At 41.2% G+C, this 16,833-nt stretch overlaps 1 protein-coding gene across 1 annotated transcript; it reads right to left on the bottom strand.

Annotated features, from left to right (window-relative positions):
- Positions 1-1,834: 1,834 nt before the first annotated feature.
- On the bottom strand, positions 1,835-15,296 carry chmp6b (charged multivesicular body protein 6b). The gene is made up of 8 exons (XM_090217311.1): positions 14,935-15,296; positions 10,996-11,105; positions 5,343-5,430; positions 5,001-5,087; positions 4,338-4,403; positions 4,159-4,239; positions 3,842-3,926; positions 1,835-3,680 (listed from the first exon to the last, which is right to left on the bottom strand). Exons 1-8 carry the CDS (start codon positions 15,001-15,003, stop codon positions 3,637-3,639), a joined length of 630 nt encoding a protein of 209 aa, XP_090073437.1. The 5' UTR covers positions 15,004-15,296; the 3' UTR covers positions 1,835-3,636.
- Positions 15,297-16,833: the final 1,537 nt, after the last annotated feature.

Genomic DNA, 16,833 nt, shown 5'->3' with positions numbered 1-16,833 from the left:
CCACACGGTCAATGGTTTAACGGGAACAATCAGTGACATAATGAAGTACTTATCCCATAGAAGTACATTTCACAGATTCCACCCAAAATATGGGTCAAGACCTACCACTTACTCGTTGCTTGGAATCTTTAGTTATGTAGGTTGCTGTATAACAATTCTCTGTGACCAACTATGTAATTATTTAAAAGTGCCTTAGTATAATCTCTATAGTTACATTTAATTCATCACGATTCTCCCCATAACTATGCAAACTCAGCAAAAAAAAGAAACGGCCCTTTTTCAGGACCCTGTCTTTCAAAGATAATTTGTAAAAATCTAAATAACTTCACAGATCTTCATTGTAAAGGGTTTAAACATCGTTTCCCATGCTTGTTCAATGAACCATAAACAATTAATGAACAAGCACCTGTGGAACGGTCATTAAGACACAACCAGCTTACAGACGGTAGGCAATTAAGGTCACAGTTATGAAAACTTAGGACACGAAAGAGGCTTTTCTACTGGCTCTGAAAAATACCAAAAGAAAGATGCCCAGGGTCCCTGCTCATCTGCATGAACGTGCCTTTTGCCTCCTTTGCAGCATGCCTGAGGACTGCAGCTGTGGCCAGAGCAATAAAGTGCAATGTCCGTACTGTGAGACACCCAAGACAGCGCTACAGGGAGACAGGACGGACAGCTGATCGTCCTCACAGTGGCAGACCACGTGTAACAACACCTGCACAGGATCGGTACATCCGAACATCACACCTGCGGGACAGGATGGCAACAACTGGCCGAGTTACACCAGGAACGCACAATCCCTCAGTCAATGCTCACTGTCTGCAATAGGCTGAGAGAGGCTGGACTGAGGGCTTGTAGGACTGTTGTAAGGCAGGTCCTCTCCAGACATCACCAGCAACAACGTTGCCTATGGGCACAAACCCGCCGTCGCTGGACCAGATAGGACTGGCAAAAAGTGCTCTTCACTGATGAGTCGCGGTTTTGTCTCACTAGGGTTGATGGTCAGATTCACATTTATCATCCAAGGAATGAGCAGTACACCGAGGCTTGTGCTCTGGAGCGGGATGGATTTGGAGGTGGAGCGTCCATCATGGACTGGGGTGGTGTGTCACAGCATCATCGGACTGAGCTTGTCGTCATTGCAGGCAATCTCAACGCAGTGCGTTCCTGGGATGACATCCTCCTCCCTCATGTGGTACCCCTCCTGCAGGCTCATCCTGACATGACCCTCCAGCATGACAATGCCACCAGCCATACTGCTCGTTCTGTGCATGATTTCCTGCAAAACAGAAATGTCAGTGTTCTGCCATGGCCAGCGAAGAGCCCGGATCTCAATCCCATTGAGCACGTCTGGGACCTGTTGGATCGGGGGGTGAGGGCTAGGGCCATTCCCCCAGAAATGTCCGGGAACTTGCAGGTGCCTTGGTGGAAGAGTGGGGTAACATCTCACAGCAAGAACTGGAAAATCTGGTGCAGTCTATGAGGAGGAGATGCACTGCAGTACTTAAAAGCAGCTGGTGGCCACACCAGATGCTGACTGTTACTTTTGACCCCCCCTTTGTTCAGGGACACATTATTCCATTTCTGTTAGTCACATGTCTGTGTAACTTATTCCGTTTCTTTCAGTTGTTGAATCTGATGTTCATACAAATATTTACACATGTCAAGTTTGTTGAAAATAAACCCAGTTGACAGTGAGAGGACATTTCTTTTTTGCTGAGTTTAGTTACTGTCCCATATACATGCACAGCACACATAATAAAAACATGAGACAGCACCCCAATCCACACAATACATTCACGAACCAATGAACAAGAAAAACACTGCTATCTGCTGCCCTCTAGTGGTTGTTTATATAACATACAGAGTAAAACCAGACTGGCCAAACACTACCTTTAAAAATGCTTGTATTGTTACAGAATAAGAGATTTCGTATAAATATGATATAACTGTCAAATGGTCTTCACAATTATTATCAAGAGTGTCTCAGAGAGACACTACAGATTAGAGAACTCTTATTTTTTTTAATACAATACATATCTGGTCTGATAGTCCACATACATACATCAAATATGTTGGTAGTGCTTATCTTTTATATGTAGGCCCTCCATTTCAGATAAAGAAATAATTAGCCAATGCTCTGAGAATATGATATGCCAGTAAAATATTACTAACCCAGGCAGTTAGCAACCCAATATCACACTTCATTGTAAGACAGACCGAATATCATAATACTCACTGGATAGAGAGCTAGGTCAGGCTCTGCGAGGTTGTCTTTGACTGAAATCATAGTCAAATCTAGGCATCCGATAATAACACCAGTGTTGTCTGAGGTACAGAGGTAAGTAAGCCCACTGACAATATACGATTAGCCCTTCCTTTCACCAATGACACTAAACTAATTCCCAAGCCAAAAGGAACTGTAGCTTTAGATTAGTTAAACAGTTTGACAGTGAGGAAGAAAAATAATAGACATGAAATGGCTGCTTCAGCAAATAGGTTAGTGTTGTTATAAGGATTCTGTCCCCAGATCAACAAGTTAAAATCAAAGCCAAAGTCAAATGCATTTCTGACAGTTTGGCAGGAATCAAGGCATTTTTTGTGGTTGAATTTTACCCCCTTTATTTACTCCCCAATTTTGTGGTATCCAATTGTTAGTAGTTACCATCTTGTCTCATCATTACAACTCCCATACGGGCTCGGGAAAGCCATGCGTCCTCCGAAACACAACCCAACCAAGCCGCACTGCTTCTTTAACACACCGCGCATCCAACCCGGAAGCCAGCCGCACCAATGTGTTGGAGGAAACACCGTGCACCTGGCGAACTGGTTAGCGTGCACTGCGCCCGGCCCGCCACAGGAGTCGCCGGTGCGCGATGAGACAAGTATTTCCCTACCGGCCAAACCCGGACGACGCTAGGCCAATTGTGCGTCGCCCCACGGACCTCCCCGTCGCAGCCGGCTGCGACAGAGCCTGGACACAAACCCAGAGTCTCTGGTGGCACAGCTAGCACTGCAATGCAGTGCCCTAGACCACTGCGCCACCCGGGAGGCGGAATCAAGGCATTTTTTAATAAAGATTTGGCAGGTTAGGTTTCTGAAAATAGTCATGACTTTAAAACATGAATGTAGGCTATTCCTCCCAAAGATAATATGTTCTGTGGTCAGATAATAAGCCTTGTGGGACTTGGTACGTCACAAAGGGAAAGGGAAATAAATAAAGTGACATGCATTCATTTGTCCGTTAATCACAATTTGTGCACAGAAGACAAAAAACACACCTGTCAAGGGACTTAAGCAATAGGAAAAATCAAAATAGGCCCTAAACATAAAAAGAATAGGAAAGAACCTGCAGGCAATGATCTGAAAAATAAGGTCCATGTCCGTGGTTGGAGTGATAGGGTTGTTGAGTCCAGAGGAGCCCTATAGAGCCATAGTGGGGTTCACAAGACCAAGGACTAGCAGGGCACCAGGAGCATCAGTCTTGACAGTGAGGGACTGGAAGAGATGCTTCTGCTTCCAGTGAGTGAAGATAATATTTCTGTGGCTGTGTGTTTGGGGTGGTTGGGGCATGAGACCCCTACGAGGGGGATATAGTGGCCGGCGTACCAAGTCCCCTGGCAAACAAACATGTTTCTAGACAGCCAACATCTCCCGTTCTTGCTTCTTCCTCGGTCTCTCTGAAATAAAGACAAGCAGACAGACTCAGAATGACTCCTAATTATCACATAGTCTATTACAACTGGTGGAGTATTCAACCTAATCCAAATCTGAACACATTTTCAACGTGAAATTAACCCTCATTGTAATTCCGCATGTTGACATATCTGAGGAGTCTAACCTTGACCTGGCTCTGGTTCTTCCTCAGCTGTCTCTGGGACTTCAGGCAGGGACTCATCAGGTACCTCTGGTAGGCCAAGGTCTCCCTACACATACAATAACAAATCAAGGTTTTAGAGAAAGGAATAATAAGAAAGAGAAAGACAGAGAAATGGGGAGGGACTTGAGCAGAGAAATGTACATTCTAGTCCACAAAATAGAACCTTCCATTTGTATGAAATAGAACATTCTATTGATAGAGATACTGTCCAGGTTGACAGTCTCATGATGAGATGGTTTCTGCCTTGCCAGCCAGTGTTGTTGTTGAGTAATTCAGACCTGAGTGATGGCCTCCAGTTCAGCCAGTATAGCATCTTCATCCTCCTGTGTCAGGGAACCTGCCAGCATCTCATCTATTTCCTGAAGATAGATCAAAAGGTACAAATAAATATCAAGAAAATACAGTAATTTCAGTAAGATAGCAACACCTCTGTAAAAAGAAACAGTGGGGACCTTACCCTCTGGTATTCAATGGCTTCTTGGGTCTCATCCATAATTCTCTCCACATCCTCGATAGACATCGCCTAATACGAAAGAACAAAACAGTAAGTACAGGGAAGCCAATGTTTTAGCCATGGATTATTCATGTGGAATGCTATTTGGACTGCAGATGCAATGAAGGTAACTAAGGGCGCTTTCACATATCCCCTGTACGATGCGGATTCTGGAGCATTTAGTAGCCTGATCCACACTATACTGCTAACAAACCCTGGCTGAAACTAACCCTGGCTGAAACTAACCCTGGCTGAAACTAACCCTGCACGAGTAGCAGGTCCAACATCCAGGACAGGAGAACCAGGTATTAAGAGTCGGCAGCGCAATTCAAGTGAAACTTTGTGCCCGTTACAAGCAAGCTAGCTCGCCAACGTCATGTAGAATGTGTGCCTGACAAGTTGCATCCTGAAAATATTATTTTCTGGTGTTGTGAAAGCTAAACTTATTCTGTAGAACTCTCACAAATGCTCCAAGAAACCGAACGGGGGTACCGAAATCCATATGTGAAAACTCCCTGAGCAACCTATTTATCTTACTGATGGCTTATGGAAAAACACATACAGTATGCTACCCATCTATGTCATAGGCATAGAGAACAAACTTAGATCTCTGATACCTTCACATACCTCATGCAATGACTTCAGGCAATCGTTTCCAACTTTAAGGCCTTCAATGACTTTCATCTCAATCTGGGCAAACTCAATGTCTTGACACTAAAGAACACAAGATTAGAAAGCATTAGTTGAGTACAGGTGGGTATTCACTCGGAACCAAATGGAAGCAAACAAAACTAAACAGAGGGACGTATCTAAAAAAATATTGTTATTGTTTTCTGTTTTTCTGTTTAGAGTGAACATTTTGTTGCTACGGTGCAATACATCTCATGTTACAGTAATGAATAAATGACCATGTTATACTATTCCTGGTGGTGTGAGAGTGTATGTTTGAAAACTGTTTAAACTATTTACCATGCGCTCCAGGTTGCTAATCTGGTTTTCTGTCTTGTCGAGGAGCTGGTCTTGGTATCTCTTCTTTTTGAGCAAGAGGAGGGCCTTCCTGTTTGAAAACAAAATACAGAAAGGTTAGAAAATGCAATACAATAAATTGGAAATAACATACATACACAGTACACCAGTCAAAAGTTTGGACACGCCTTCTCATTCAAGGGTTTTTATTTTTACTATTTTCTACATTGTAGAATAATAGCGAAGAAATCAAAACTATGAACACATATGGAATCATGTAGTAACCAAAAAAGTGTTTAATGAAAATATATTGTATATTTGAGATTCTTCAAAGTAGCCACCCTTTACCTTGACTGCTTTGCACAAAACATTAGTCTCAACGTCAACAGTAAAGAGGCGACTCTGGGATGCTGGCCTTCTAGGCAGAGTTGCAAAGAAAAAGCCATACCTCAGACTGGCCAATAAAAATAAAATATTAACATTGGCAAAAGAACAGAGACACTGGACAGAGGAACTATGCCTAGAAGGCCAGCATCCCGGTGTCGCCTCTTCACTGTTGACGTTGAAACTAGAGGTCGACCGATTAATCGGGTCCGTTTTCAAGTTTTCATAACAATGATTATGGCCGATCACATTGCATTCAACGAGGAAACTGCATGGCAGGCTGACCACCTGTTACACGAGTGCAGCAAGGAGCCAAGGTAAGTGGCTAGCTAGCATTAAACTTCTTATGTAAAAAAATAAATAAATCTTCAAATAATCACTAGTTAACTACACATGGTTGATGATATTACTAGGTTAACTAGCTTGTTCAACTTTGCATATAATCAATGCGGTGCCGGTTAATTTGTCATCGAATCACAGCCTACTTCGCCAAACGGGGGAAGATTTAACAAAAGCACATTCGCAAAAAAAAAAAAAAAAAAAAGCAATTGTTGCACGAATGTACCTAACCATAAACAATGTCTTTCTTAAAATCAATACACAGAATTATATATTTTTTAAACCTGCATATTTAGTTAAAATAAATATGTCAGCAGGCAATATTAACTAGAGAAATTGTGCAACTTCTCTTGGGTTCATTGCACGCAGAGTCAGGGTATATGCAACAGTTTGTGCCGCCTGGCTCGTTGCAAACTACTTTGCCAGAATTGTACATAATTATGACATAACATTGAAGGTTGTGCAATTTAACAGCAATATAAAGACTTAGGGTTGCCACCCATTCAATAAAATATGGAATGGTTCCAGATTTCACTGAAAGAATAAACGTTTTGTTTTCGAAATGATAGTTTCCCGGATTTGACTATATTAATGACCAACTCTTTGTGTTTATTATATTATAATTAAGTCTATGATTTGATAGAGCAGTCTGACTGCATTTTCCAGCAGTTCTTAACAATACTTAGCACAGCGCTGTTTATGACTTCAAGTCTATCAACTCCTGAGATTAGGCTGGCAATACTAAAAGTGCCTATTAGAACATCCAATTGTCAAAGGTATATGAAATACAAATGGTATAGAGAGAAATAGTCGACGTGTCATAATTACTATAATAACTAACTTCTTAACTGGGAATATTGAAGAACTGGGAATATTGAAACACCAACTTTCAAATTTTCTGAGCAAGGAACTTAAACGTTAACTTTTTATGTTATTCACATGGCACATTGCACTTTTACTTTCTTCTCCAAAACTGTTTTTGCACTATTTAAGCCAAATTTAGCATGTTTCAATACTTATGAGACTAAATAGATTTGATGTATTATATTAAGTTAAAATAAGTGTTCATTGTTCATTCAGTATTGTAGTAATTGTCATTATTACAAATAGATTTTTTTTTAAAATTGAAAGACAAAAATATATAAAATTGGCCGATTCATCGGTATCGGCTTTTTTTTGGTCCTCCAATAAATCGGTATCAGTCAGTCGGTCAACCTCTAGTTGAGACTGGTGTTTTGCAAGTACTATTTAATGAAGCTGCCAGTTGAGGACTTGTGAGGAGTCTGTTTCTCAAACTAGACACTAATGTACTTGTCCTCTTGCTCAGTTGTGCACTGGGGCCTCCCACTCTTTCTATTCTGGTTAGGGACAGTTTGCGCTGTTCTGTGAAGGAAGTAGTACACAGTGTTGTACGTTACCTTCAGTTTCTTGGCAATTCCTTGCATGGAATAGCCTTAATTTCTCAGAACAAGAAGAGACTGACGAGTTGAGCCTGTAATCGAACCCACAAATTCTGATGTTCCAGATACTCAACTAGTCTAAAGAAGGACAACAGTTTTCAGCTGTGCTAACATAATTGCAAAAGGGTTTTCTAATGATCAATTATCCATTTAAAATGATACACTTGGATTAGCTAACACAACGTGCCATTGGAACACAGTGATGGTTGCTGATTATGGGCCTCTGTACGCCAATGTAGATATTCCATTAAATCAGCTGTTTCCCGCTACAATAGTCATAAACATTAACAATGTCTACACTATTTCTGATCAATTTGATGTTATTTTAATGGACGATTTTTTTAGCTTTTCTTTCAGAAATCAAGGACATTTCACAAACTTTGAATGGTTGTGTCGGTTCAGTTGAAGTGGAAGTTTCCATACACTTAGTCATTAAAACTCGTTTTTCAACCACTTCACAAATTTCTTGTTAATTAACAAACTATAGTTTTGGCAAGTCGGTTAGGACATCTACTTTGCGCATGACACAAGTCATTTTTCCAACAACTGTTTACAGACAGATTATTTCACTATCACAATTCCAGTGGGTAAGAAATTCACATACACTAAGTTGACTGTGCCTTTAAACAGCATGGAACATTTCAGAAATGATGCCATGGCTTTAGAAGGTTCTGAAAGGATAATTGACATCATTTGAGTCAATTGGAGGTGTACCTGTGGATGTATTTCAAGGCCTACCTTCAAACACAGTGCCTCTTTGCTTGACATCATGGGAAATTCAAAAGAAATCAGCCAAGAACTCAGAAAAAAATATTGTAGACCTCCACAAGTCTGGTTCATCCTTGGGAGCAATTTCCAAATGCCTCAAGGTACCATCTGTACAAACAATAGTATGCAAGTATAAACGCCATGGGACCACGCAGTTGTCATACCGTTCAGGAAGGACACACGTTTTGTCACCTAGAGATGAACGTACTTTGGTGCAAATCAATCCTAGAACAGCAAAGGACCTTGTGAAGATGCTGGAGAAAACAGGTACAAAAGTATCTATATCCACAGTAAAACAAGTCCTATAATCGACATAACCTGAAAGGTTGCTCAGGAAGGAAGAAGCCACTGCTCCAAAACCACCATAAAAAAGCCAGACTACAGTTTGCAACTGCACATGGGGATAAAGATCGTAATTTTGGGAGAAATGTCCTCTGGTCTGATGAAACAAAAATAGAACTGTTTGGCCATAATGACCATCATTATGTTCGGAGGAAAAAGGGGAGGCTTGCAAGCCGAAGAACACCATCCCAACTGAAGCATGGGGGTGGCAGCATCATGTTGTGGGGTTGCGTTGCTGCAGGAGGGACTGGTGCACTTCACAAAATAGATGCCATCATCAGGGTAAAAAATTATGTGGATATATTGAAGCAATATCTCAAGACATCAGTCAGAAAGTTAAAGCTTGAACGCAAATGGGTCTTCCAAATGGACAATGACCCCAAGCATACTTCCAAAGTTGTGGCAAAATGGCATAAGGACAACAAAGTTAAGGTATTGGAGTGGCCATCACAAATCCCTGACCTCAATCCTATAGAAAAGGTACGGGCAGAACTGAAAAGCAAGGAGGTCTACAAACCTGACTCAGTTTTACCAGCTCTGTCAGGAGGTATTGGCCACAATTCACCCAACTTGTTGTGGGAAGCTTGTGGAAGACTACCCGAAACGTTTCACCCAAGTTAAAACTTCTTAGGGCTGCAATCCCGTTAACGGGATGATATGACAACAGCCAGTGAAAGTGCAGGGCGCCAAATTCAAAACAGAAATCTCATAATAAAAATTCCTCAAACATACATGTCTCTTATACCGTTTTAAAGGTAATCTTGTTGTTAACCACAGAGTCCGATTTCAAATAGGCTTTACAGCGAAAGCACCACAGACGATTATGTTAGGTCACCACCAAGCCAAAGAGAAACTCAGCCATTTTTCCAGCCAAAGAGAGGAGTCACAAAAAGCACAAATAGAGATCAAATTAATCACCTACCTTTGATGATCTTCATCAGATGACACTCATAGGACTTCCATGTATGTTGTGTTTGATAAAGTTCATATTTATATAAAAATCTGAGTTTACATTGGCGCGCTACGTTCACTAGTTCCAAAAACATCCAGTGATTTTGCATAGCCACATCGATTCAACAAAAATACTCATCATAAATGTAGATGATAATACAAGTTATACAAATGGAATTATTGATATACCTCTCCTTAATGCAGCCACTGTGTCACATTTCAAAAAAAACTTTATGGAAAAAGCAAACCATGCAATAATCTGAGACGGCACTCACAATAAATACAATTGTCCGCCATGTTGGAGTCCACAGAAACCAGAAATCACATAAATATTCCCTTACCTTTGATGATCTTCATCAGAATGCACTCCCAGGAATCCTAGTTCCACAATAAATGCTTGATTTGATCAATAATGTTCATTATTTATGTCCAAGTAGCTACTTTTGTTAGCGCGTTAGGTACACATATCCAAACGCTCATGCAGGTCCTGCATAAGTTCGGACAAAAACGTCAAAAAGTTATATTACAGGTCGAAGAAACATTTTAAACTAAGTATAGAATCATTCTTTAGGGTGTTATCATAAATATTCAATAAGGTTCCAACCGGAGAATTCCTTTGTGTCTAGAGAAGCAATCAAACGCAGGTCGATATCATATGAAATGCATGTGACCAGGAAATGGCTCTCTGCCAGTAACCTGACTCATTCAGTCCCACAACACAGTAGAAGCCTCATTCAAGTTTCTAAAGACGGTTGACATCTATTGGAAGCCCTAGGAAGTGCAACTTCATCCATATTCCACTGTGAATTCAATAGGGCCTGGGTTGAAAATCGACCAACCTCAGATTTCTCCCTTCCTGTTTGGATTTCTTCTCAGGTTTTTGCCTGCCATATGAGTTCTGTTATACTCACAGACATCATTTAAACAGTTTTAGAAACTTCAGTGTTTGCTATCCAATACAACTAATAATATGCATATATTAGCAACTGAGACTGAAGAGCAGGCCGTTTACTCTGGGCACCTTTCATCCAAGCTACTCAATACTGCCCATGCCGCCATAAGAAGTTTAAGGCAATGCTACCAAATACTAATTGAGTGTATGTACACTTCTGACCCACTGGGAATGTGATGAAAAAAATAAAAGCTGAAATAAATAATTCTCTAGTATTATTCTGACATTTCACATTCTTAAAATAAGGTGGTGATCCTAACTGACCTAAGACAGGGAATTTGTACTAGGATTACAAGTCAGGAATTGTGAAAAACTGAGTTTAAATGTAATTGGCTAAGGTGTATGTAAACTTCCGACTTCAACTGTATGTATCAATGTATGATCATGGCAGCTTTCAATCTCAAGCGCTTTAAAGTGACATTTACTTTAGGCATTATTTATGGTGAGAGAAGGTCCTTACTCTTTCTTGCCATCTTTCAGCAGCTGCTTGGCCAGATTCCTCTCTTTTTCCAGCTGCAGAGTGATTCTCTTTTGGTACTGCTTCAACTTATCTCTCTGCTGTTTCAGTTGCTGGAATGGAGAAGACAGAAATTTTTACGTGATTGAAATGAGTGGTATTCCAACAACGCTAAATCGCTTCCGTTTACTGTCTAGCTTGGCAGTATAGTCAATTGAATTTGGTGTTAGCCCTGGTTAGTATGGGTTGTCAGACTGCCCCTAACCCACCAGTGTGTCTTAAACAACAGTGTGAGTAACAATAGTTTTATCAGTGGTTTGCCTTCAAAATAAGTTAGTTTAGTTTATTTTTTTAACAGGGACAGTGCACATTAATCAACGTTTCAGTAAAAGTGCCGGTTTTAGCCAGCCGGCTAATTTTCAACCGCAGTCCCTGGGCAGGTTATTAAAAACAATTACAATATAGACAATAGCAGCATAGAACAAGCAAGACATAGCAACATAGGACAAGCAAGACATAGCATACAGACAGAGCAACATAGGACAAGCAAGACGTAGCATACAGACAGAGCAACATAAAACAAAAAGCAGCAAGACAAAATTCATAAAAGCAACAAAGTGTTTCCACACCTCACAAGCTACAGACAACAGACAACATGGAAAGCGGCAACACACAGCTAGGGACCATGTTCACAAATCTGATTGACCTTTAGCCATGTCTTCAAGCATTTTGTGAAAGTGTGATATGTGGTGCAGTTGTGTGTCTGATGGCAGTGTATTCCAGACATGGGAAGCTCTCACAGAGAATGCAGATTTACTAAAGGTGCTTTTCCTTAGGGGAACTATACAGTCACCTCTCATGGCAGACCTTGTGGATCTGCTGCCATATGTCTGGGTTTTCTGTTTAACAAAAATATTGAGTGGAGGGGGAGCCAGGCCATTAAGGATCTTGAATACAAGACATGCGTCGGTGTATTGCACAAGATTTTCCCAACTCAAGAGCTCATGCTTTCTAAGAATGTGACAATGATGATGGCTATTGGGCTTCCTATCAAGCACTTTGAGAGCCTGTTTGTAGACAGACTGAATAGGTTTTAATGTTGTACAGCAAGCTTGGGCCCAACTAGTCAAGCAGTATGTTAAGTGGGGGAGTATCATAGATTTGAAGTACAGTTTTGCTACCTCTGTAGTCAAACAATTTCGTATAAATCGGAAATTAGCTAGGTTGAATTTGGTTATTTGAATTACCTTTTTCACATGCTTTTTAAAAGAGAGGTTGGAATCAAGTATGATGCCAAGGTACTTAAAATCGGATACCACCTGGAGCTTCTCCCCTGACACATAGACATCTGGCTCAGTAGCATCTGTTGCCCTCTTTGTGAAGAACATGCAAACAGTTTTTTTCACATTGAGATGCAAACACGAGTCACTGAGCCACTTTGTAACCTGGACCATTACAGTAGTGAGTTCTTGTGCAGCTTGTTGTTTGCTCTTTGCATGCACATATATCACTGTATCATCTGCATACATTTGAACGTCAGACCCAGTACAGACAGAAGGCAGATCATTAATGTACAGGCTGAACAGGAGGGGCCCCAGTATTGACCCTTGGGGCACGCCCACATCATAGCTACGAGTGGGCGACAGCTCATTGCTCACTCTGACACACTGAGTTCTGCCTTCAAGGTATGATTTCATCCATCTCAAGGCATTAGGGGAAAAGTTGAGCTTGGACAATTTTGTAATGAGAATCTCATGGTTAACAGTATCAAAAGCCTTCCTTAGGTCCAGAAACACAGCCCCAACAGCACCCCCTTTGTCCATCTTGGACTTCACATTTTCCAGAAGAAAGCAGTTGGCCGTTTCTGTGGAGTGTTTCGCTCTGAAGCCAAACTGCATGGAGTGTAATGTGAAGGGGCTGTTGTTGAGGTGGGCAATCAGTTGTTCTGCTACACACTTTTCAACAACCTTTGACACCACGGGTAGTATATTAATGGGCCTGTAGTTACTCACGTCAGCAGGGTCGCCTGATTTAAAGATGGCCGTTATTATGGCCGACTTCCATACCCTTGGAAACACACCGAGACCAATAGATGTGTTGGTGACCTTAGTAATGGGGCCAATGAGTGACTTTGTAGTTTTAAAAAAAGGTAGAGTCCATCCCAAACACATCTTTGGCTTTAGAGTTCTTTAGTGAGCTAATAACCTTGTTCACCTTTGACTCAGAAACCTCCCTTATGATGAAGACAGGTTGAGTGTCACTCACTAGCACTGAGCCCAAGAAACAAGTGGAGGGGTTCTGTGTCAGTACCCTGACAGAGTCAATAAAGTAGGAATTGAAGGCTATTGCTATTTCAACTGCATCCTGTGTTAGATTGTTATTCACCATGATTTCTAGTCTTTTTGCAGTGTTACTATGGTCTTTCCCTGTTAACTTTTTTAGATTCTCCCATATCAATTTAGAATTTCCCTTTGCTTCACCAATTATGTTAATAAAAAAGTTTGCCTTGGCCTGTCTGATTTCTTTCATCACCTTATTTCTCAACATGGTAAACCTACGTCTGTCATGCTCTAATTTAGATTTTAGGGCTATTTTTAGAGCATAATCTCGTTCTTTCATCAATTTCCAGATTTCTCCATTTAGCCAAGGAAGAGTGCTCTTTTGGCCAGGTTTGGATTTGATTTTCTTTAGGAAGCCATTTATTGTAGTCTGGATTGTGGATAGAAAAACCTGACTGACTATCAGCTTCCACGTCTGTATAGGACAAGAGATCATTCCAGTTTAAGTCACATTGAATATGATGCAAACGGATACAATTAGTGAAATGCTATATCTGGACTAGATAACGCAAAAGTTTGGAATGTTTTCAAATTCAACAATAGACAATGTTAAATTCATTTTTAATATCAGTTGAAATTGCACTGTGGATGTATTAAACTTCATCAATGCATTGGGGGCATAACTATTTCACTGTACAGCCTTACCTATGGATTGTGGATCAATGAAAATGGGGTAACAGTCTACAGTAATGTTCTGTGTATGTCAATGAGTAAAGAGTTTACACAAATATTAGCGTCGTAGCTCTTATTGCAGGACTGACTGAGAAATGACCGCACTATCCAGCCTATCATGCATATTGACATGTGGGTGTCATTTGAGTAGCATGATACACCATTTCATTGAGTATTAAATATGCTCGATATGTAATGCTGCAGTTTAATACAGGAGAACGCTACATGCCTGAATGCATAGACCAACTGTAAAGTTTGGTGGAGGAGGGGCTGTTATTCATGGTTGTCCTTAGGTCCAGTGAAAGGACTTTTTAACTCCACAGCATACAATGACATTCTAGATGATTCTGTGTTTCAACTTTGTTGCAACAGTTTGGGGGAAGGCCCTTTCCTTTTTCAGCATGGCAATACCCCCGTGCACAAAGCGAGGTCCATACAAAAGCGGTTTGTCGAGATCGGTTTGGAAGAACTTGACTGGCCTGCACAGAGCCCTGACCTAAACCCCATCAAACACCTTTGGGATGAATTGAAATGCTGACTCCGAGCCAGGCCTAATATGCCAACATCAGTGCCCGACCTCACTAATACTCGTGGCTGAATGGAACCAAGTCCCTGCAGCAATGTTCCAACATCTAATGGAAAACCTCCCCAGAAAAGTGGAGGCTGTTATAGCAGCAAGGGGGGGGGGGCAAACGCCATATTAATGCCCATGATTTTTGAATTAGATGTTCGAGGTGCAGGTGTCCACATACATTTGATCATGTAGTGTACTCTGCAGATCTAACATTATAAATCGATTCCCTATCTGGGTAGTGTGGGTAGAGAGCCAATTGGAACATGTTTGTAGCTAACTATAGTAACTATGTTAGCAGGCTGACTTGCTAAATAGTTGGCTACGGCTAGCTAGCTACAGTAACGTTAGGCTACTCACCAAAACGGCTCTGTCCTGCTCTGTGACTCGCGTGCGTCTCTTTCTGCCGAAAATGTTTCCCATTTTCATTCCGCATCCCCGCCACTCTGTGCAACTAAAGAGTCGACTTGTAAACAAGTCTATTTCTCAGAAGAACATTGCGTAAGCCTACAATTAGTTTGTAGAGCGGTCGACAGGCTAGATATCTTATTACTTTGCTAGTTTATTTCAGCGAAGCTAATTCTAAACACCACACCCCTAAAGTCAGGAAGTACGGCATTCAGGTATGGACAACCGAAATAGTGGGGTTCTCTCGTTTGGGCAAGTCTGTCCTGCGCCTCCTTGTTCTTCTTTTGTGATTGGGTTGGCGGATCGCATCCAACTTTTAAGGTGCATACACCGCCATCTACTGTACTGGAGTGTGAGGCCAGTCACAGCCTACCTACAGTGGCAAGAAAAAGTATGTGAACCCTTTGGAAATATCTGGATCTCTGCAAAAAAAATCACAACAAAAATCACAATAGACACAGTATGCTTAAACTAATAACACAAACAAGTCTACATGTTCATGTCTTTATTGAACACTGTGTAAACATTCACAGTGCATGGTGGGAAAAGTATGTGAACCCTTGGATTTAATAACTGGTTGACCCTCCTTTGGCAGCAATAACCTCAACCAAACATTTTCTGTCGTTGCGCATCAGACCTGCACAACGATCAGGAGGAATTTTGGACCATTCCTCTTTACAAAACTATTTCAGTTCAGCAATATTCTTGGGATGTCTGGTGTGAACTGCTCTCTTGAAGTCATGCCACAGCATCTCAATCGGGTTGAAGTCAGGACTCTGACTGGGCCACTCCAGAAGGCGTATTTTCTTCTGTTGTTGATTTACTTCTGCGTTGTGGGTTGTTGTCCTGTTGCGTCACCCAACTTCTGTTGAGCTTCAACTGGTGGACAAACAAGTCTACATGTTCATCAAGATTCCTTGATGTCCTTCCAGACTCCTTCTGCCTACCCAAGGACGCCAGAGGACAAAAATCAGTTAACCACCTAACTGAGGAACTCAACTTAACCTTGCGCAATACCCTAGATGCAGTTGCACCCCTAAAAACTAAAAACATTTCTCATAAGAAACTAGCTCCCTGGTACACAGAAAATACCCGAGCTCTGAAGCAAGCTTCCAGAAAATTGGAACGGAAATGGCGCCACACCAAACTGGAAGTCTTCCGACTAGCTTGGAAAGACAGTACTGTGCAGTACCGAAGAGCCCTTACTGCTGCTCGATCATCCTATTTTTCTAACTTAATTGAGGAAAATAAGAACAATCCGAAATTCCTTTTTGATACTGTCGCAAAGCTAACTAAAAAGCAGCATTCCCCAAGAGAGGATGACTTTCACTTTAGCAGTGATAAATTCATGAACTTCTTTGAGGAAAAGATTATGATTATTAGAAAGCAAATTACGGACTCTTCCTTAAATCTGCGTATTCCTTCAAAGCTCAGTTGTCCTGAGTCTGCACAACTCTGCCAGGACCTAGGATCAAGAGAGACACTCAAGTGTTTTAGTACTATATCTCTTGACACAATGATGAAAATAATCATGGCCTCTAAACCTTCAAGCTGCATACTGGACCCTATTCCAACTAAACTACTGAAAGAGCTGCTTCCTGTGCTTGGCCCTACTATGTTGAACATAATAAACGGCTCTCTATCCACCGGATGTGTACCAAACTCACTAAAAGTGGCAGTAATAAAGCCTCTCTTGAAAAAGCCAAACCTTGACCCAGAAAATATAAAAAACTATCGGCCTATATCGAATCTTCCATTCCTCTCAAAAATTTTAGAAAAGGCTGTTGCGCAACAACTCACTGCCTTCCTGAAGACAAACAATGTATACGAAATGCTTCAGTCTGGTTTTAG

The sequence above is a fragment of the Oncorhynchus mykiss genome, chromosome 23 (genome assembly GCF_057628025.1).
Source record: "Oncorhynchus mykiss isolate SJ-2025 chromosome 23, ASM5762802v1, whole genome shotgun sequence".
NCBI lineage: Eukaryota > Metazoa > Chordata > Actinopteri > Salmoniformes > Salmonidae > Oncorhynchus > Oncorhynchus mykiss.
This window is presented reverse-complemented; position numbering and strand designations above follow the sequence as displayed.